This window comes from Phascolarctos cinereus, unplaced genomic scaffold (assembly GCF_003287225.1).
Source record: "Phascolarctos cinereus isolate Bilbo 61053 unplaced genomic scaffold, phaCin_HiC Scaffold_4;HRSCAF=312, whole genome shotgun sequence".
NCBI classification, from domain to species: Eukaryota; Metazoa; Chordata; class Mammalia; order Diprotodontia; family Phascolarctidae; genus Phascolarctos; species Phascolarctos cinereus.
In genome coordinates, this window is record NW_027555847.1 from 535,013,318 (window position 1) to 535,037,039 (window position 23,722).

General features: G+C 35.6%; 1 protein-coding gene across 1 annotated transcript in view; it reads right to left on the reverse strand.

Moving 5' to 3' along the window:
- The window catches only part of NETO1 (neuropilin and tolloid like 1), a 199,561-nt gene extending 177,147 nt beyond the window's left edge, over positions 1-22,414 (reverse strand). Inside the window, 3 exon segments of the mRNA XM_078153545.1 lie at positions 19,388-19,525; positions 19,749-19,802; positions 21,889-22,414. Coding sequence (XP_078009671.1) covers positions 19,388-19,525; positions 19,749-19,802; positions 21,889-21,916 — 220 coding nt within the window. The 5' untranslated portion in view covers positions 21,917-22,414.
- Positions 22,415-23,722: the final 1,308 nt, after the last annotated feature.

A 23,722-nucleotide genomic window follows, 5' to 3' on the forward strand; every position in this document is an offset into this window, starting at 1 on the left:
GGAGTAACAGGGAATATTTAGTCTCAAGAAGACTTAGTGGGATTATGATAGCTGTGTAATTATTTAAAGAGTTATCATGAGAAAGGGGTTTGAAATTTATTTTGCTTGACCCCTGGGAGCAAAACTGGTAAAGAAAAAGACTAGAAGTGCAAGGGTGAAGATTTTAAAGAAAAATAAATTAATAATTAAGTATATTCCAAAATGTAACCTACCTTAAATTGTAATAGGTTCGCCTTGCAAGGGAGTTTTGCAAACTGCTATTGGATGACCATTTGTTGGGTTTGTTGCAGAGGGGATCTTTGTTCAGTCTGCATATTTTGGTAGGTTTGGTAACAGGTTGAACTAAATGGTCTGTGAAGTTCTTTGCAGCTCTGATATTTTATGATTCTCAGAAAAGTCAGAAGTTCACTTTCCCCATTCTTCTCGCTACACATAAATCTAATGATAAGCTGAACTCCAGTGGTGCAATTATGATTGAACATATAGAAATCAAAACTCCATTTTCATAGTAAGATACTTTCTCTGGACCTAAGAATTTTCAAATGTTTTGTGACTAAGAAAGAAGGACCTTGCTCAAGGGGGCATTTTAAAATCTGTATTTTATTCCTTTTTTAACTTTATAAGTGAAATACAGTTATTAGTAATTAATTAAAGATTTCAATAAGTATCCATCAGGCAATTGTTTGAATTTCTGCATAGGGCAGATGTTAATATGAACCATTTTAGACAAGAACGAGTTGTTGTTCAGTCATGTCAGACTAATTATGATCCCGTTTGGGTTTTCTTGGTAGAGATGTAGAAGTGGTGTGCCATAGCTTATTTCACAGATGAGGAAATTGAGGCAAATAAGGTTAAGTGACTTGCCCAGGGTCAGACAGCTAGCAACTGGGGCCAAATTTAAATCCAGGTCTTCTGACTCCAAGAAAAGTACTCTATCCACAGCACCACCTAGCTGCCCTTTAGACAAGAACTGTAGGCTTTATGTCAACATGCTAGTTGAAATGAAAAGATACTTGTTGTTGTACTTGTGTTATTCCCATTAGTTGAATTTTTTTAAAAACATAGTCAAAATAGATATTTTTCCTGCTGGGATTATTTATTTCCACTAAATAGATGAAAAAGAAAGTCAATCATGTTGCAGCTTTTTAGGAATGATCTCTGATAGCATTTTAAAATACTTCAACTTCCCTTCCACACACTCTTTTTGGTCTGAATCTTTATCCATTTAGTAATATTTGTTTCCATTTTCAAGAGAAATATCCTTTATCTCCACTGCCAGAACTAACTTTCCAACAATGCTCTTTGGAGCAAATGTACTTGCTCTATCAAGTATTTACTGTCTTTTTCATCTTCAATACCTCCCTCTCTTCTGGGCCCTTACTCTTTATTTATAATCATGCTCAGGACTCCTTATCAAAAAAATTAACAATCAACCAACTCAACACACATACATATACATACATACATACACACACTTCTTTAGACCTTTCAGTGCTTCAACCTTTTTCTCTTTACTATAAGAACTCATTAAAAATTTCATACTGACTGCCTTTGCTTTCCTACCACTAATCATATATTGCATCTTTTGTGTTATCTACTACCTGCTAAAATTTCTCTATTAAGCATTACCAAATTTTATGGTCTTTTTTCAAGAAATCATCTTTGACCTTCCATTAGTGTGTGATACCCTTAGCTACCAATTCCCCTTTTTTTTTTAAATTATCTCACCCCTGGCTAGTCCTGACTCTGCAATTTTGGGGTTCTCCTTTTACCTCTCTGATGACCCCTGCTTTCATTGTTACTTACCTTGTTCCGTTCTTCTTGATTCAGCACCTAACTGTGGGCATTTCTCAAGACTAGAACTTCAGCACTTTTCACTTACCTCCATTATTTTTTGGTCTATTCTTTTGGGTTCAATTATCAACATGATGAAAATGACTTATAATTTTTTTTATGCTGAGTCACTAATTTTTCCTTTGAGCTTCAGTCTTGGTTTTCTAAGTGCCTACTGGGTCTTTCTATTTCAACCCAACTAACACTTCAAATGTAATGTCAACAAACAAACTGGTCATTACTCCCAATACCTGTTCCCTTCTCCCCAAATCATCTTCTCCATCTGACTTTCCTGTTTCTATAAATAATCTGGTTTTATCCAGGAAGTATTTATTATATACCTATTGCATACAATGTGACATGATACAAAGGCCAATTTTAAAAAATTACCAACCCACAAGGAATTTACATTTTGCGTGGAAAATACAACATCCAAATATAAAAACATGCGTAATGACTTAAAGGACCAGGAGAAGTTTCTTTTGTGACTCCTTTCCCTTATTCCACCCCATGCTCAACAGATGTCACATACAAATTTATTTTAACAATATCATTCTATATGTCCCTTAAATTCCAAATTCATATTAAAATAAATAAATATGCTATGTGAAAAACATCATGGTAACTACTGGGATGTAAGGCAAAAACAGATCAGTACTTCTTCTCAAGAAGTTTATATTACTTTCTATTTCTATTGTTACCACCTTAGTGCCAGCCCTTAATATATCATATATGGTCTTTTGACTTTGTCATAATTCACTCCAATATGAACATTAATTAAGTACTTACTATGTGCCAGACACTATGCTAAGCACTGAAGGTAAAAATAAGAAAATGAAAAATGGTATCAGGTGGTGTGTTAACAACTTATCATCCTTATTTTCAAGGTCTCTCAGTTCTAATCCATTTTACTCATTGCTATGACATGAATCTCATCCTGGATCACTGCCTTGTTCTTCATGGTGTAGAGGCTTGCATAGGTCAATGAGACTATGAGCTAGGCCATGTACGGTTACACAAGACGTATAGACCATAGTGGAGTGTTCTAACAAAAGGTGGTCCACTGGAGAAGGAAATGGCAAACTACTCCAGGATCTTTGCCAATAAATCTCCATTGATAGTACTAAAGTGATAAAAGAAATGACATTGGAAGATGAGCTCCTAAGATTGGAAGGTGTCCAATATGCTACTGGGGAAGAGTGCAGGACAACTACATGTAGCTCCAGTACTGATGAAGTTTCTGGGCCACAGCCAAAAGGAAGCTGTGGGTGCATCTAGGGATCAAAAGAAAGACTGATGCTATAAACCCCAGTATTGTGTAGGAACCTGGAATATAATATCTATGAAGCAAGGTAAGCTGGATGTGGTCAAACAGGATATGGAAAGGTTAAACATTGTCATGTTGGGTGTCAGTGAACTTTGTTGGATGGGAATGGGTGGATTTAATTCAGGTGATCATTATGTATACTACTAGAATTTCTTAGAAGAAATGGAGTAGCCTTCACAAATCTGGACAGTGTGCTAAAAAGCAGAGATCACCTTGCCAACCAATGTCTGTATGGTTAAAGCTGTGTTTTTTTCCAGTATTAATGTATTGCTGAGATTTGGACTATAAGGAAATCTGAGCACCACAGCATTGATGTTTTCAAATTGTTGTGCTGAAGAAGAGCTCTGAGAGTCCCTTGGACATCAGGTAGATCAAATTAGTCAACACTTAAAGAAATTAATTCAGACTATTCACTAGAAGGTCAAATACTGAAATGTAAGCTTAAATACTTTGGTCACATAATGAGAAGATTGGACTCATTAGAAAAGACTGTGATGTTGGGAAAGATTGAAGATAAAAGGAAAAGGAGACAGCAGAAGATGAGATAGAAATATAGTGTCATGCAAATAATGAACATGAACTTGGACAGACTTTGAGATATAGTAGAGGATAGAAGGGCCTTGTGTGCTATGGTCCATGGAGTCATAAAGGGTTGGATACAACTGAATGACTGAACAATACAAATGAGATAAATTGTCCAGAAACTCTGATATCACTCTCCTGCTCAGAAGCCCCCAATGTTTTCCCATTGCTTAGAGAAAGGAGAACATAACCATTAACAACATTCAAGATTCTTCATAATTTGATGTTCACAATTATTTAATTCCTATCTCTCACTACTCATTATTGCACAGCCTGAAATCATCACATACGGTTACTGATCTATCCCTTCTCAAATCTTTTTCTTACATTGCTGTATTCATACTCTTTTCAGTCACTAAAAATGCTATCCACCCCATTCCTCAGCCTACTAAATCCTTCAAAGCTTGGCTTCAGTACTACTTCGTACTTGATGAACTCTCTGATTACTGTAGCTAGTTGTGTTTTCTCCTTATTCTGAACTCCTACAGTTTTTCATTGTACCACTCCAATGGCATTTTTTAAAATTATTTGTATGTTATGTCTAGGTTCCAATTAACACAAATAGAGATTTCCTTGAAGTGGTCACAAGTATTCATGTTTGCACTATTTGAAGTTATCATTATGTAAAATATGCTAATTGGTTCTATCCCAAAAGGAAATAAGGAGTTCACAATTGAATTCTTTTTGCTTTAGTATTGATTCCAAAATCACATGCCTGTAGCACATGTGCAAATACAATTTTACCCCTAATACATGAAACAAATGTCACAGTGTTGCCTGGCTATATGCAATGCATGTGACATGGTGAATAGATAACAATGCCCAGAGTTAGGTCAACCTGGGCTCCAATCTTGCCTCTGATACACTCCATCTGTTTAACCCATGCACAATCACTTCATTTCTCAGCTTCTCCAGGCAACTCTCTCAGATCCTAAGTTACAGAAAAGGTAGACTGCACTGGTAAAGAAAGTTTCTCACTGAAAACTTTTTAAACTCATAAAGCAACAAGTACTACTAAAATGCACTAAAGCATTTTGAAAATATAGATAGAAAAATGTAAGCTAATAATGTGTTCATTATTTAATCCACATCAGATAAACCTGATATGAATTCATATAAAGTATGGATCATGTAGACCAACAGCATACATAACAACAAGAAATTTTCTAGTGAGGTAGGGAATATTTAGAAATACTGCTTCTTAATTTTCAACAATCCATGAATGTTTCCCAGTTCAGTAATATTCCTAGTTCTTACTAAAGCATATCATATCATTTTATGTTTTTATATCTATTTTAATTTGCCTGCATGATTATTTAGATTTCCATACAGATTTTTTTTCTGGCAATATTCCTATTAAATAATATAGCTTTGTCATGTCAATGAATTTTTACTGCTTTACTGGTTTTTATCAATTAACCACATATCTAATTTCTGGACAGGAATTATTGGTCTTTTCTTATGACTTTATATTAGAAGATATTATAGTAATTATTGTCTGTTTTTCTCAAGTTCTTGCATAATGCACTTCTCTCAAAAATTCCTTTAACAATCCACATTTGAAGACTAACTGCTGGATGTGGTTATTACTAGTACAATATAGGCATGAAGTCTGTAGCATAAACCAAAATATCAGAAGTTATCCTTCTTTTATTAGTTGTTAATTTTTAATAATTATCCCTTATGACTTCTATCATTGGTTATTCATTTCTTCATTTTACACTCACATGTCATTATTAAAGTATATCATATCTTTAAGTATAAGTTCAACATAGTTTTATCTATGAAAGCTTGGCTAGAATGATAAGAATAAGTAGAAGGAAGCATTCCTCCCCCCAAAAATAGACTGAATTTGTCACTGGGTCAATTGTTGATTTTCATAATGAAATACATATTTTCCTTAGACACATTTCACCTTTGTCAATTAATCATATTTCATATCTTACACTGGTAACTAATAGTTTTGCTTCTCTATATCAAGTCTTCTTAATAATACTAGAAGAGACCATGTTTTAGAATTCCTTCTATAATCCACCACAACTAGCACAGAACAAGATATATGTATATTAGGAAATAATGACCAAATCAAATTGAATTGTATTCTGTTATAATTCCATCCTCCTCTATTTTGATGACTTAAAATGGTGATGTTTTTACTGATTAGTTCAGATAGATTGTAATAAGGCATAATTTTTAAACATGAGATCAATAGACAATTCATTAATATGCATTGCTTCTCTTTTTTCATTATGTAATCTTGGTGCAAGAGAACATTAGCTGATTTTGGACCTGAGTTCAAATCTCATTTCTGCTAGTTATCAATGTGACCTTGGTCAAATCAGTTATCCTCTCTGACCTTGCATTTTCCTATGTATAAAAATGGAGGGGCTTGATTAGATGACCTTCAAAGTGCTTTTGAGTTCTAAACATATAATCCTATGGCAAACTGGTCTTTATAAATTGTGGCAAGGTAGATGATATTTTGTCAAGAATATTCTCATATGAGGACAGACAATTTGTTTTGCACCATTTAAAAACTCTCATCAGCTATTCTCTTATTCTTGCTTCCTGCATTGAGATAAAATTTTAATATTTTTCAAACATCAATATTTTTATCAATTTTATTTCACTTGTGTGTCTACACCTTTTTGCCCTGTTTATAGATTATTCATCTTCAAGCCTTTGAAAGGTCCCTGATTTCATTAGCATAGTACTTCATTCTAACAATTCAAATCTCTCATTTTTTATACCTCAGTGAAATTTTCTCAAGTTGTTGTGATATTGCACATACACATATGTGTGAGTGCATGAGTGTGTGTGTTTAAATCTATCACCTATGACCACAATTGTAACAGTAAGTCTCTCCAGCTCAGGTGGGCTGGTCAATCCTCAAATAACCAATAGAGAGGATGTTTTCCCTCCCTCCCTCAGAAGCTTTCTAGGTTGGTAGAACCTATTAGGGTTTGGTCTCTGCCTAGTCTTTGAGAATGAGACCAGTTTCACACAAGACTTTAGTATAGGGATAAAATTTTACACAGATTATTGTTGTTGTTTTCATTGTGTCCAAAGTTGCAGAGGATGAAAAACTAATGAGTTCAATGATGCAAAACATGAAAAATAATCTTTGGTCCATTTTGAAATCACAAATTGCCTTTAGGATTATAAGATTATAATAAAAGCAGTAAGTGCTTAATAAATAGATACTCTACCTAGCATGTGCTCAAGAGTACAAGAGATATGTAAAACATTGTCCTTGCCTTTAAGGACCTGAAAATCTAATTAAGAAAACATGGTGAAAGCAAAATTAAAAAAACAATAAGAGGTGATAATATAATTAAGTGTGCTATAAGCCTAGAAAATAGAAAAAAAATGGTCATTATAACTTGTGATGATTGTAGTTTGAGGAAGAAAGGAAATGAGGGTAAGATAATTTGACTCAAGCTTCATGGAGAAGTCTGGACACTGAAATATGAATGGGATTTGAATAGGGAGAAGAAATTATTTGAGGTGAGGGGAAAATATGAATCTAAAGGCAAAAAAAGAGGGGGTGAACATTAAGGACCATGAGCATTTCACTACAGTGAAAAGTACATGCACTGGTATATGGTTTTATAGGCAGGGTAGAACCAATTATACAAAACTTTCAAAGCCAGAAGAGGATTTTAGATTTGATTTGATTTGAAATAGTGAAGCATTGGAAGTTATTGAATAGGAGGGCAACACAATGAAAATAGCATTGATAGATTAATCAATATACAGTATATGGGATAGGTTGGAGGAAAAAGTACTAAAAACAGGGAGAATAAATAGTTACAGTCACAAATTAGTACAGGAAGAATCAAGGTGAGTGGCAGTAGAAATAGAGAGAAAGCAACAGACATGATGAAAACTTTCAACTGCCAGAATGTGGGGCATGTAGAGGAATGAACAACGGTGATACCAAGATTTTCAATCTTGCTCCCTATAAGAGATGTGGTACCAATTAGAAAGAATATGTAGCAAGGAAGGAAATCTGAGTAGGGAATAAATAGAATACCACTTTGGGAAAGTATCTGCACTTCTCGTCTTCCTCCTCTGTAAAACATTGGTGTTACACTAAATGATTTTCAAGGTTCCTTCAAGATTATATTTAAAATAAGTTCTATTTTTTTAATAGTGTTTAAGCTGATGATATGATATACAAGTTGGAAGAAAAGAAGTAAATATTTATTAAGCATGTGTCAGGAACTGTGCTAAGCATTTTGCAAATATTTTCTTATTTGATCCTCACAGCAACCCTGGACAGTAGAGGCTATTATTCCCCACATTTTACAACTGAGGAAACTGGATTAAGCAACTTGCCCAGGGTCACACTGCTAGAAAGAGTCTGAGGCCATATATGAACTCAACACTTGTTAACTTATCAGATCCAGTGATCTATTTACTCACTGTACCTACTAGATGCTCCAGTGAAAATAACCAATGAAAATAATATAAGTCCCTTGAGGGCAAGAACTGTTTTACATTTATCTTTGTAACACTGACACCTGGCACAGTGCCTGACACATAAGAAGTAATTAAATATTTATGGAACTGAATTGAAGTGACTTTTAACAAGGAACTTAACACCTGTGACTTTCACTTTACTATCCTTAGAGAGATGGTGGTAGATTGGATTTCTAAGGTTTCTTTCAGCTCTAAGATTCTATTTCCTATGTCTATAGCAGTTGTGCTTTCTGGATTGCTGAGAAAGTCAAGGTTTTAGAAAAGAAAGTATATTTTAAATCAAAAAAATATATAATTTGTTAAACTATTTACTCTTATTTTTACTTCAAAAATGTAGTCACTATTTCACACTGCATGCATATCCTATGACATGATGTAATGTTTCAGCAAAGATGGGATGAGCTCTGTAACAGAGATTGTTTAGAAAGAATAAAAGCAGAGGGCTAAAAACTGAACTAATGAACACTCAGAGCTGTAGCTGTCCAAAAGAAAATATAACAATAAATGAAATAAATAAAATATATTTGGAGAGAGAGAAAGAGTATGGACACTGTTCAGAATCTTTGAAACTAAAAGAAGAAATGATTGATTGAACATAATGGCTTATGATTGGCCAAAGAAAAAAGTGAGGAAATGGAGATCATAGGTGTACACCTGTCATTCTAAAATTTAACAATGAAAATAAGTTGAAAACTAAGAAAGCATCCAGAAGGAATGGCAGTGTCAAATCATGACAGCTGATATTTTTATGAAAACAATTTAATTCATATTTTATTTTTTGACTTTATGGATAATTATCTCAAGAAAAATTCCTTCAATTGGGGTTTAATTGGTTGTGCTTCTTTCCAAACATGTTTTCTTTGACAGAAAAAAATACAGAATTTTAGCTTCTACTTCATGCCTTTAGTCTCTGCTCCTATGGAATAGTATGCAAAGACAATAAATAAGAACATATATTTTATTTGTCTTGTAAAGCAATGCTTCAAGGAGAAAGAATAGAGTCCTTCCTTGTACTTTCCTCACTTCTGAAAACATATACATTACTCCCTTCTCTTCCACCTTCTCCATCTTATCCTCATTTCTTCACTCTGTTCTCCAAAATAGGTGATGGGTAACCAGGAGTGTTACTGTTAAAGAGCTCAGTCAGAATAAGGGAAACACCTTAGTCAGAATAGTCAGTCACCTTGGTCAGAATAAGGAGTCCATGTCAGCACCCTTATTTCCTCCCTCTGTTTTCCCCTTGACATTACCACTCTAGAGGATCCAGATGTGAATTGAAAGCTAACTTTTTATTAGCTTTTCAAACATACAAAGTGATATGAAGGCAGTAGAACAAAATGCCATTGTATAATTAAGTATTTTTGTCCTCTTCATAATAACATAAAATTTCTAAGAACTCAGAAATGATTCTAATCTTTTATTTCAATGGTGACAAAACTGCCTATTATGAAATCACTTTATACTACTGTTACATTAGAGTATGAACTATTCTAATCAACATAGTCCCTTCTCAAGAGTAAAAATAAATTTTGTGAAGATCAATACCTGAGCATTCAATACACATGAAATCTCTTCAGAAATCAATGATTTCATGTTTGATTGGGAATCAGGTGGCAGAACTTCATAAAATTCTTAGATATGTCCCAATGGTATGCTGGAAGTAGCTCTTTTGGTCCTGGAAAGCTGAGTGTTAAATTTACAGTGGGAACATTTTCAATTCAGGAATCAGCAATGCTACAAATCAGGGCATGATGTATTGTTGGTTATTGTCTGGACTTAAGAAAATGATGGAAAAATAATAATAAAGCAAATGAAACTTAAAAGTGAATTGTGCATGCATTTTTATATGAAGAATTAGTTAAACACTTGCCAGCCCACCCCTGAATGTGCCTCAAATAAACAGAGTCCACTCATCAATTATGTTTAGATTCTTCTTTTTGTGAAGACTTCTAATGTCTAAGACTCAGTGCTTCTATCTTACAAATCTAATAATTTCTCACAAAAGTACCAACTTGAGGATTTCATAGTTGCTAGAAAATATTGGTTTTAACTTGTGATAATAATAAGTAGCTGCCACAATCCTCATGATATAAGCCCAAACGATAGACAGCAAAAGCTAAAGTAAATAGAAATTAAAATCCTTTCAGTTTTATAGAATTCCTGGAAATAAAGATTTAACAATAAGCCATGTAAAAATTTTATTCTATAATTAAAATAAAAAACAAAAATATTTCACTCAGATAAAGACATTTCAAGCATTTTTGGAATTCACAGCTATGTGTAGACTACAAAATTCAGGTGCAATTAAAATGTGCCTCCAAAAAGGTAAATATTTGTGAACAGCAGCACAATTAGAAATCATGGGCCCATATTAGTTCAAGAACTGCACCTACTGCCTCTTCCCATGTCCTCTTATCCATCATTCTCACCTCCCAATAACTAAACTGCTAATTCATTTAAGAAACTCCTTCCTCACCCTCACCTCTTAAAAGTCCTTAGCTTTCTTCAAGTCTCAACTCAGCTGAAACTTTGTAAAATTTTTTCTCATACCTCTATTTCTAGTGCCATCAGTTAGTGCTTTACCCTGCTCAAACGAACTTCTACATATCTGCTCATATGAGTCTTGTGTCTTCCAGCACACAGTTGTTAAATATGCTATAGCAGCACCCTGAGTATAGGCCGCAGCCAATCATGAAATTGGGAAATATTTAACAAATTAAATAAGAATGCAAGGAAGTACAGATGAAATTACATTTTAAAAGGAAGTAGTATGTATCCATGGGGATTCTTGTGCAATAATTATTAACCCCCATTTCTGAGTCTAACACCACTATCTAGCACAGTGCTAGGCCTGTAACATAAGCTCAGGAATTGCTGATTGAATTATGTGCCTTTCATGAGGACAGGGATTATTTTTAATATTGTTTTTGAATCCTCTGGCCTCTAGCACAGTACCTTGTACATAGTAGGTACTTAGCAGACACTGTTGAACAAATTAGTGAATTACTGATATCCTTGAACAGGTGCCTAAGTGCTACAGGTTAGAGCACTAGGACCAGAGTCAGGACGACCAAAATTCAAAGTTGACCCTTCCTAGTTACGTGTTCTTGAGCAAGTCACTTAACCTGTATCTGTTTTGATTTCCTATCTGTAAAAATGGGGAGTTATTGTGAAGATCAAATAAAAGACTTTTTTTTCTATGTTTAGCACCATGCCTGCATGGAATGATAGGTACTTTATAAACATGCTAGCTATTGAATATTGTGAATAGTTTGAAAAAGAGAAAAAAATAAAAGAGAATGGTACAGTGGAAAGAGTGGTTATTTTCTAGTCAGAGCACCCAGATTCAAATGCTGGCTTTATCATGTGCTGTCGTGTAACCTTGGGCAAGCTTTTTAATTCCTCTGTATCTCAGTTCTTTAACTTCAAGATGAAGCGGTTGAACTTGGCTTCTAAGGTTCCTTCTAGTCCTAAATCTATGATACTACAATATTAATCTATGATACTACAACCCTATGTTTTCTTTAATGACATCTGTGCTGAAAGATTTGTTATGCTTAGTAAATAGCCGCCTTATATTTTAACAGGTGAATTAACAGAATTAGTGGCATGAGCAGGGCAATGCCAATGCCAGCAGGTAAAATGTAGCTAACGACAGCTTTATATGGAAGTTTCACACTTAGTAAACAGAAGGCCCTGACATCTGTGTAGACTCTTTGACAGTTAACTCTTCTTTTGTCTAGACAATGTCTAAATACCTGAATAGAAAGTGAAAAAGCTGATGCAGTATCCATGTGCCTGCAAATATTTAGGTGGCTGGCATGAAGCCAACAAAATTTACTTGTTTTCTCATATTGTATATATGCAATATCTTGCACCCTGTTTTCATATTTATTAGATTAAGACATAGGTGAAATGGATTGTAATTCACTTAGTTATATTTGTTGCTTCAACTAGGAAGTTCATTAGCCTGTTTTTAATTTTAGCAAAGTCACATAAGAATTGCCTACCAAGTAGTACCATATTTGACCATTCTACTGTCATTTCAGAACTCTGCAGTATCTTCAACAACTTTACTATGTCATAGTACCTCTTCATTTTCTTCACTCTCATCCCTCAATACACACCCTGCAAATCAGTCCAAAAGACTGTCATTCATTCAACATTCTGAAGCACCTATACTCTTGGGCAGATGGTATACTGTATACTTGGGTGACAAAACAGAAATAGACCCTGCTTGGCTTATTTACTTTGGAAATTTATTAAAAGTGAAGATGCCCCATACCATATATTTAAAAAAGGATGTGTCAGTGAAGTGTCATTCTACTTTGTTGCACCTTTTCACAACTTCTCCTAGATATGAGGTTCTGAGGAAAATTCAAGATTACTTGGCTAGTTGTATATGCAGATAGTGACTGGTCTTGATCAATCTACATATATAAAACAAAACTACAATATATTCCAAACTAGATTTAACTGTGAAACCATAAAATTTTAAAATTTGGTCTTGACTTAATGGAACTATACAATTTTACTTATTTTAGGAAAATTCAAGGTGAATTTCATGAGAATTGTCAGTAATACTCATTTTGAATATTTCTAATGTTCATATCTAACCCTCTTGAATTTTATGCCTGATATAAATTTTCCTCTTTCCTTCTGTCTTTCAGAATCTTGATCTTATTTTAAGCTTCAATTCAGTGCCACCTCCTCCATGAAGCCTTTCCTGATTTTCCCCAACTAAAATGCTCCAATGTGGCATGGGGAAAACCATTGATTTTTAAGCTATTTTAGCAGAACACAATCTCTGGCAGGTCCAGTCGAGCTAAAATAGTTTTGAATATTGGCTTAAAGATGAACTGTTCATCTCTTAAATGAATACTAGTTTAGCTAAATATTGGCAAAGTTGGCCACTGTGTATAATCACTATGTGAATGTGTATAAGTGTAAATATTACACTACATCCTCTGGTTATATGATTCCCTCCCTCCTTCTGCAATAATATTCTGCAATAACTTAGTTGCTAAAAGTGGGAAGAAGAAAGTGCTAAAAACCACAGTTAAAATCATTTACTTGCTGGTACTCTTTAACATCTGATTCCAATTAATGATGAATAACTGACACACTACTGGAAGAAATGAATACCATAACTTACTGGTTCATGATTACCCTCAACATGCTAAAAGAACAAGCAAAAGTCTCCAGAACCTTCAGTAGTACAGCAATTTTCTGTGATGGATTTATGGGAAAGTAAGAAGTTTTGAAGAGAAGAGATGTAGGGGTTTGTAATTTACATTTGCATAAGTAGCATTCAAATGGATGAAAGTAAAATTCTTTCACAGTAGTGCCAAATATGAAATATTAATATTTTGGAATTTCAATTGGTTTGTGGTCCATGTAGTAACTAAGTGGTTCAATGCACACAGAACTGGAACTGGGCTCTGGAAGCCTGAGTTGAAATCCAGCCCCAGTCACTGTTTAGTTATATGGCTAAGTCACTTAAATGCCTATCTGCCTCAGTTTTCTCATTTGTTAAATAGAGATACTAATAGGACCTGCCTCCTAGTATTTTTGTGAAGATGAAATGAGAAAATATAGAGTTTTGCTATAGGAACAATAAATTATTATTATTATTATTATTATTATTATTATTAGTTGATTATGTAAGTTAATTTCCTTGGGTTCACTTAGCTTTCTCCACCCCTTTCTTAGAGCCCTTTGCCACTACAAGTGTAGAAATAGAATGAGGCTGCATAAAACAAGGAGTGTATATATATATATATATATATATATATATATATATACACACACACACATATGTACATATGTATGTATGTGTGTGTATATATGTATATGTATATGTATATGTATATGTATATGTATATGTATATGTATATGTATATGTATATGTATATGTATATGTATATGTATATGTATATGTATATGTATATGTATATGTATATGTATATGTATATGTATATGTATATGTATATGTATATGTATATGTATATGTATATATGGAAAGAGAAGAGAATAAGCATTTATTTTATATTATATGCCAGGAACTATCTGAAGTGCTTTACAAATGTTGTCTCATTTGATCCTTACAACATCCCTGGGAAGTGGGTGCTATTATTATCTCCATTTTACAGTTGAGGAAACTGAGACAGAGGTGAGTAACATTCCCTGGGTTACATAGCTAGTTTAAGTGTCTGAGGCTGAATTTGAACTCAGGCTTTCATGATTTCAGGCCCAAGGCTCTATCCAATGTGCCACCTAGGCCAAAGACTTTATCATTTATTGGCTAAACTGCTTTCTAAAATGTAGTTTTCTCTTGTAATGTTAGATTAATAATTCTTTCTGCTCCTGGAACTTTATGTAATGATGATAACAAACTTTAAATCTTAAAGAAAAAAGTTAAATATTGTTATTTCAAAAAGTTGAAAGTGCTTTCAAACAGATCCTAGTAAAACGACATCTTAAATTTATGGCTGTCAGCTAAATGAAGTACAATAGATAATCCAAAAATTACTAATGGATATATCGGCCTGAAATCATAAGTTTTTAGGTTTGACTCTCAAAACTGGTATATGCTAAAAGAATTTTGTTTCAACAAAATATAGTATCTTTAAAAAAATAACACACTGACCTCTGAGAAAATATTTTAAAGGTATTTTCTTGCACGCAATGCCATGCTTATTATTTTAAAAAATGCATTATCAGTGGCATGAAATTCTATTTGTTTATATGGAATTCATGACATCATGTGTCTTGTGAAACAAATTCATGGGGAAAATGCAAAAATTATGTATTTTTATTCTGTAGACAATCCTCTGCATCTTGTCACTCCCATTACTTACTAGATATGATGTCACAAGTAAATTCTATGTGAAATGTGCTTCTGCTTTGTATTGAAACCCCATATTTAAGGCAAAGAGAGAAGGTGACAGAAGGGTAATAATTATAAGGATTTCAAATAGTGAAAAGTGTACACTTTCAAAAAGTGCACTTGAGTACTCCGCCCCCCCAACACACACAAGGAAAAAACAAGAACACCACCAATAACCAACAAACACAAATCCAATCAGATGCCCCAGTGATTTGTCATGACTGAGCTGGGGTAGAGATAGAGTGCAAAATTGACAGAAAATATCTTGCAATGTATACATGATGTATCATTATGATATAAAACTAATAGTACATTCCTACTCCATTACTTGAAGTTATGTGAATTTAATTACTTGAATTCCATATGTCCAGAATCCATTTCCTCTTTATTTCTGTCTTTCAGAATCCTGATCTTACTTCAAGGTTCATCTTTTTTTTTTTTTAATGTGACACAATTGGGGTTAAGTGACTTGCCCAGGGTCACACAGCTAGTGAGTGTTATGTGTCTGAAGCTGGATTTGAGCTGAGGTCAAGGTTCATCTTTGCTTCCACCTACTCCATAAAAAATTTCTTGATTCTTCTCAAATGAAAAATTTCCCCTCCTTCTTCAAATTTTCTTAGATCACTTTGTCTCAATTATTCCTCTTCATTCCCAACGTTCCCTATCTTACACTACATTTAGTTGTGTGTACATATATAACCAATTACTCCCAGTAAGTGAAACTCCTTGAACATGGGGTTTTAATATTTTTAAACTTTATACACAGAGTATCTAGCACATAACTTGGAATTCTGTAGACACTTAATATTTGTTGACTTGAAATGAATAGTTGGACTTGATAGTTTAACTGGAAAAAAAATTTTATCATTATGCTTTCCAACATTTACTAAGTTCCAGTTTACTATATGGAAATGCTTAAAGAATTAGAGGAGCTCTTACATTGTAGAAGACATTATGCCCTGCTTTCTTTGAATTTTTAATTTTCAGTACAAAATTTTGTGTGTTCTTTCTTAATCTGTTATTAATGTCAATATCTAATTATTGGAAAAGAAGGTTGTATTACTTTTGACCTAGTAAGCACTTAACAAATGTTTTTTGACTGATCAAATAGCAGGCTTTAAGTTAGAGTAAGCAATCCATAAATACAAAATTTGGTAAAGACAGTGGTAAAATGGACCATTCTCTCAATATTAGATAAAATCTGAATTGTTCTCTCTCCAGGTTCACCCATAATCTCAACTAAGTCCAACAGGCTTTTTCTTAGTATAGATGCTTCTTTACTTCTCTAAAGCTTTTGATGCTGTTGACTACCCCTTTCTTCCTGGATATTGTTTCATGCTTGGGTTTCCATGAAGACTTTATTCTGATTTTCCCACTAGATGTATCTAGCATTATCTGACTATTACTATTTAGTAATTTTGCCTATCCCTCATGGTACCTCATTCATCTATAGCCACCAAAACATTTGTGGTTTTGTAAGGTTCTTTCATGGACCCTCTTCTATTTACTCTGTGCTCTCTCCCTTATTTATATAAAAACTTCCAAAAGTTCAATGATCATCTCTTAAGCAGATGACTTCCAAAACAATCCATCTGTCTTTCGATCTATTTCCCTAGTGTCTCTTCTGAAATCCAGTCTCACATTTCTAGCTGTCTCCTCATCGAAATATCAAACTTAACATGTCCAAAAAAGAACATCATTTTCTTTTTCCCATTAATGAACTGTTTCTCCAAACTTTCTTACTTCTATAAAGGGAACTACCATCCTCCTACTCACACAGTTTCATAATCTCAAGAGTCATCCTTCATTCTTCACTCTCCTTCATTTATCAAATATTCAATTACTTATAAAGTATTGTCATTTCTATCCCCCAATAACATGTTTTCCATATGTTCTTCTTTTCCTCTTCACCTACTCAACTACCCTCCTAATTCGAGCCCTCATCACCATTTACTCTTCACTGAGTGTCTAATCCCTTTCCTCTATCCTCTACATAGCTGGCAAAAAGACACTTGTCATGGCACAATTCTGAGTATTGTCAATTACTTCCTACCAAATCCTCAGTGGTTTCCTATTGTCTTTTTGATAAGTTTTGATAAGTCAGCTGAGCATTTGAGTCCCTTGAACTTACCCTTATTTCATAGTACTTGTGTTCAGAAGGCATCTAGGCAGTACAATGAATCAAGGTCTGGACTTGTAGTCAGGAAGAACTTTGAACTCTGTGGCTGAGTTCAAATCTAGCCATAGACACTTATTAGCTAGGTGACCTTGGACAAGTCACTTAATCTCCATCAGCCTTAGTTTCCTCAACTGTAAAATGGGGACAATAACACATACCTCCCAGGGTTTGTGAGGCTCAAATGTGATAATATTTGTAAAGTGCTTAGCATAGTATCTGGCACATAGTAGGCACTTAATAAAAGCTTGCTCACTTCCTTTCATACATGCTAGATTCAACACAAATTGGACTATTCCCTGAACTAGACATCTGATCTCCCACATCTATGAATTTGTTCCCATAGCTAGAATGAACTTCCTCTTCATCTCGCCCTAAGAATCCCTTATCTTTCTTCAAGGCTCAAATCAAGCATGACTTTTCCTCTGTGAAGCCTTCACTGATGCTGTCCTGAACTGGCAGCACTCTTTTCCTCCGAAGTGGCCTTAAGTTTATTTGCCTTTGTACTTTTGACTATCCTGTTGTAGAATATAAGCACCAGAGAAGGGATTGATTTGTTTTTGTTGTTTGCTACATAATGAAGCACTTACTGAATGTTTAATTGAATTGAATGATCAGGCTCAGAATAGTTTCCCCCATGATTTGATGATGATCATACCCTGTAGATCTTTGATTAAACCCATGTTTGGAAATAGGAAAGAAAAATATCTGGATGAAGTATGGCAAAATAATAGCACATTAACATTTTCAAAGCACTTCCCATTTATGATGGAGTCCCTTTCTTTCAGAAGGTTCATTGGATTATAGAAATTTTATTTTTTTCCCAAAGATCTTCAAAATGCATATATCTAAGGCTTATAGGTCAATGCAATTAATCATACAACTTTTCACAGAAAATATTCTTCAGTGTACTCAAAATAATTTTTGTGATGTTTCAGTATTGCGTATATATGGACTGTATAATGTCTTTATAAGGTAAGATGAGAAATGTTAAATCTCAGAAATTGACTCTCAGTAAGGATTTTGCATTCTGGAGACATCTAAGCACTACCTTCAGACAGGGAATAGGGAAAATTCAAGGAAAGTAGAAGGTCTTTGACCTCTCTTTGAAAATCCTCAGAAACATTTATGAGACTTGGGTTGGACAAATTTAGCTGCCAGCCAAATCCTGGAAATCTTAGCTGGAAATTGAAGCATAGTACCAGGGGTACTGGTAAAAACCAGGAAAAATAAGGCTTCAGGCCAATGTTTGGAATGATATCATAGAAATTTAGGAAATAATCCTTTAGATCCTCCAGTACAATTCTTTCTTTTGTGCAGGAGGAAACTAAGCCTGATTCAAAAAGGTCATGTGACTAATTAATGACATTCAGGACTAGCATGTTTGGATTTCTGATTTTTAGTCTGGTGTCCTCTCTGCTATACCATGTTGTTACAATGTGTTCTTTCACAATATACATAATTTTCTTTGATTTTTACCCCATTCTATTTTCCATTATTTATAAAATGAATTAAATATCATCTATCAGTTTATAAAAATGCATAAGATGGATTAAGTCAAATGGCATGACAATATCTCTCAGGTATATATCGCCTATGACTAACTCCATCAGTTAAATCAAATTTAAAAAATCAGAGTTGCCTATTTTCATTTGACATTCATTAGTCATTCTAATTTACTTAGAGACATGTAGGGAATAGATGGCTGAACTTGTAATCAGGAAGACCTGGATTCAAATCATGCTACAAGCTCTTGCTAGATGGGTTACACTGAGCAAATCACTTAACCTCTCAAGATTTAAATCAATCAGTCTTTATTAAACACCTACTATGTGCCAGGCTAATGAAGGATTTGACTTACCATTAGAGTCCCTTCCAGCTCTAAATCTATGATTATCAACTTTTAGGCACATTTTCCTAGTTTCTTAAGACACCTAGTGTAAACTCAATCTGATGCACTCAATCTAATTACACTCAAGTAAGTGTCAACTCAATCCGATGCTTTTTAAGAGCTGTAAAAGAAATTGTCCGTAAAGTGTTATTAAACACAAAATTCAGGCTTAAAGTATTTTGTCATATTTTTCTCCTTTTTTACCTTCTATTATGTAGATGCACTCTCTGTCTGGAGGATACTTGCTGGGGTAATTGGGAGAAGTGAAGATACCTCCATTGGCATGCTTTGTCCAATTTCCACACTGCACTGATTTCTGTGCTTCTGAAGTGGTTTGCTTTTCTGCAAAATAGAGCCATTATTCAATGTTTGGGGAACTAAAAATAGATATAACCACCTTTGTTTCAGGTCTTAATTCATAATTAAGCTGTAAGCTTTCCTTAAGGAAAGGCAAGCAATTGTACACAATATCAGATTCTTATCATAATAGAGCATTTAGGATAGGGATAGAATTGGGAAAATTGTCAGGAATTTGCAGTACTTTTTATCCTTTTGACAAACTTACCTACTCCCTTTTTGGTAGCCCCAGATGAATGTAGGATGATCAGACTTGCTGCAACTGAAACAAATGAACAGAAATAATCAGGGACATACAAAATTAGTGTTTATAGTGACTGATGTATTATGACCTATCTCAATATAATAAAATGAAAAGATAAGAAAATATCAAAACCAATCAGTTTTGTTGCTACTTCAAAAAATATCTACGTAAGACTTAGAAAAACTGACTTAGAAAACTAAGAAAAGCTTGGACTCCCTGTTTTGAAGTTAATAAAGGTTGACTGTGAGTAGCATCCAACATTCTAAAGAAATTGTATACTAGCAGGAAACACGTTAACCTATTTCAATTTAAGCATTACAATAGGACATTCTGAATTTCTAAACTGCCATGAATATAATAGCACCTAAAAATGAGAAAAGGGAGAAAAAAAGATGTATATATTCTTGGTCCTAATATGCAATGGCAAAACACAAACAAACAAACAAAAAGAACAAAACCTCATAATTCAGAAGAGAAATCCCTAGGGTCAAATCCTTAGGGGAAAAGGAGTTGTAGAGAGAGAGGAGAGAGACAAGGGACAGGAAGGAGATTAATTTGGTTGTGAGGCATTTAAGCCAGCATTATAAAAATATATTGACATGCAAAAACCACTGAGATCCCCACAATTTAAGAAGCTATAAAAATTAATCCCTTAGGACTTTAAGGGTAAGCATTCAGATTCTGTTCTGTATTGCAACCAAATTATGAATATATAGTTTTTAAGAAAATTTTTATTATAAATTAATTATTCTAAGCATTAATTTTTACATACATGTATGTAAGTATGTAAAAGCAATTTTGGAAAAGAGGGCATAGGCTACCAGGAAAACCTTTCTCTAAAGCTTGCCACAATAGCTTTTATCTGGAAACAGCTTCTTAAAGAAAAGGTCAAGAGATGTGGGTTTTATTTTGTGTACTACAGTTGGTGTGTAAACTATGTTGTTGTGAACTGTTGTTTTACATAGCTTTAATCTGAACAGAGATTTCCCAAAAAAAAAAATAGGTTGTGGTCAGGCCATCTGTTCTTAGAATGGATTAGGCCCTTTCAGTATTTCTAAATGAGAAAAATCAGTACTTTGAACACATCCTGAGGTAAACCTGAATGCATATGTCTGTACATACATATATATGTATCATATATATATATATATATATATGTATATATATATATATATATATATATATATATAAACACACTCACACACACACACTTGCAACCACCTCTTCAAGTTGAGTGCTTCCTTTGCCAAAGATTCTTTACTATGCTTCCCATTTGTACATTATGGAATGTGCTATCCTTAATGTGCTAGCAGACCTTCAACTGCACTACTCAAGAAGAGTACAAGAAACCTTCCTTTATTTTGACAGTTATCCTCTGTATATAGAGGTTGACAGAGAACTGAGGATATGACACTGACACTACGTTCTTCATCTTGCCTTAGAATGTTGTTTTCTCTTAGAGAGATCTCCCCCCCACCCCAAGCACAGTTCATACAATTACATTTTTAAAAAAACAGCATTAGATGTTTTCTGACCAAAAGGCAAGTTAATTCAGAGTAGTTGAGTTTGGCGCTATATTCTCAACCCAACACAGTGTTTTTGGTGTACATTAAAGTATTTATCATGAAAGAATATCAGTGGTGGAGGAATATACTCTGATATAATGGAAAAGGGGGGATTTCTTCTCTACTTGACCTCTCACAACATGATCCCACTTCCCATCACCCCCACTTCCCCAAAAGCTTTTACTAACCCACACACAATCATTAAGCTACGGACTATTCATGAACTCAAAGGTTTCTGCAACCCCTTTTCCTTACCTAACGTTAAACCCTCCATCAAAAAAAAAGAGCTTTTTTATTTCAGTACCCGGCGAAAATACTAACTAATCATTGTTCGCCCCCACCTCCCCCGGTAGCCCCTCTTCAGTTTTACTGCAATACAGAAAGTTTACATCTGCCCCAGAGACTCCAGCGGTACTGCGGGGTCCGGTTGGAGAGAGGTTGCGCTGCATCCACCTGCGCTTTCCAAAAGGAGGGAGGAGAAAAGGGACGGAAGGAAAACTGAAGGGGGCTAACTAGGCGGCAGTAGAAAGGTTACTTACTGTGAAACAAACTGCGTCCATAGATCATGTCTGTTCCTTACGCCAGGGACTCCGATCTCCACTAATTCCATTTAGATTCGGAAGGACTTCCAGTGGTGGGGGAGAGGATGGAGTCAGGAGGGGGGCGGGGTGGGGGTTGGGGGAGAATCCGAACCCACACAGCAGCTACAAGCGAATCAACCGTTCCTTCTGCTCCCGCTCGCTCGCTCACTCTAGCTCTCACCGCCTCGAAATCACCGTCCCCACCATGACAATCACATCACACCCGGGCAATGATCACCACCATCATCACCACCATCATCACAGTCTTCTTTTGCATCATAGTGGCTGCAGTTCTCAGGATGACACCGGGGGGCTTTCTAGAGGGTTTGCTGCCGGCTTAAGATCAGAGCTCGACTGGCGGACTGAAGGAAAGGGGTGGGGGGGAAGCAAAGAAGCGCGAAGGAGAACGGGAAGGGAGTGAGGGGTGGGGGAGCTAGTCAGGACAGACGGGCAGCGACGGAGCGGACGCTTTGTTGCTCTCACCCACGGCGGTGGTAACTCCTTCAGTCCCCAGTTTCATATAAAACCAAAAGCAGACAGCAGCTTTTCCAAGAGGACGCCCGGTAACAGCCCGTTTTGCTCCAGACCTTTGGGATCTTCGGTAGAGGCATTGAAGATGGGATGAAGGGGTCCTTCATCTGCTCACCGAGATCCCCGCCACCTTTGCTATCTTCAGAAAGAGGAATGGGTGGGTGGGTGAGTGGGGGTGGGAGGAGGATTTGAAGGATGGTGGAGGGGCACAGGAGTGGGAGAAACGGAGAGGGAAAGGAATGAGCGAATGGGAGAGAAGAGTGGAGAGGATGAAAAGAGTTACCAAGTGGGAGCTTTAGTTATATCGTTAGGGAATGAGATCCTCAAGAAGCATTATGCCTTTGAAATGGATCAAATTCTTGTTTCAAAGCTCTCCTCTCTGCTGTTGCATAGTAGAATGGAGTAACGGTGGTAGCAAGGACATTACACTCAGTCTGATCTTGGTGAGGGTGGTGGGGGTGGGGGGAAGGGGGGGTGGGAGGAGAGGAAGAGCTGAAGCTGTGCAGGGAGCCCTCACTTCGCCACCACCCCCATCCCACTCGCCCCGGGGCGGGGTGGAAGGAGGAGAGAGCAGTGAAAGAGAAGAAAACCCAGATTCTTTCTGCGTGCCCACAAACTGAAGTAAGATGCATTGGGGGAACGACCAGCAACTGGACTGATTCTCTCTCTCTCTCTCTCTCTCTCTCTCTCTCTCTCTCTCTCTCTCTCTCTCTCTCTCTCTCTCTCTCAAAAGCAGAAAAACGGAATCGCTGTCTCTCGCTCCCTTTTAAATCCTATTTATCAAAAGGAAACGAGAACTCTCCCTTCTGATGTCGAGCCTTCTCTATTTAGCCTTCTCAGGTCAGCAACACTGGAGAGAGGTAGGACGCTCCTAGACGACAAGCAGCAATAAAAGTTTAGGGTAGTTAATCCTAGGGCCAGTTGTGGAGGTCGCATCTTCTAATCAACTCCCACACAAACGATGACATCTCTATCTGCCTCATCTCTTTCTGAAAGGTAGACTCTCCCATCATAAATGGAGAACTACCACTTCTCTTTCAGGTAAATCTTCGGGTATTACATCCCCTCCTCACCCACCTCCATCCACCCCGATCTATTCCAGGGAAGCTGAGTTAGGAGACCTGGACTGTGAGGAGCTAGAAAGGGACAGTCTTAGCTTTAAAAAGAAAGAAATGAAACAAATAAAGGAGAATGATTCAGAAAGACAGAAGAGAAGACAGAAAAAGGGTGTATGAGGGCGTGAGGGAAAGGGAGTCACTCA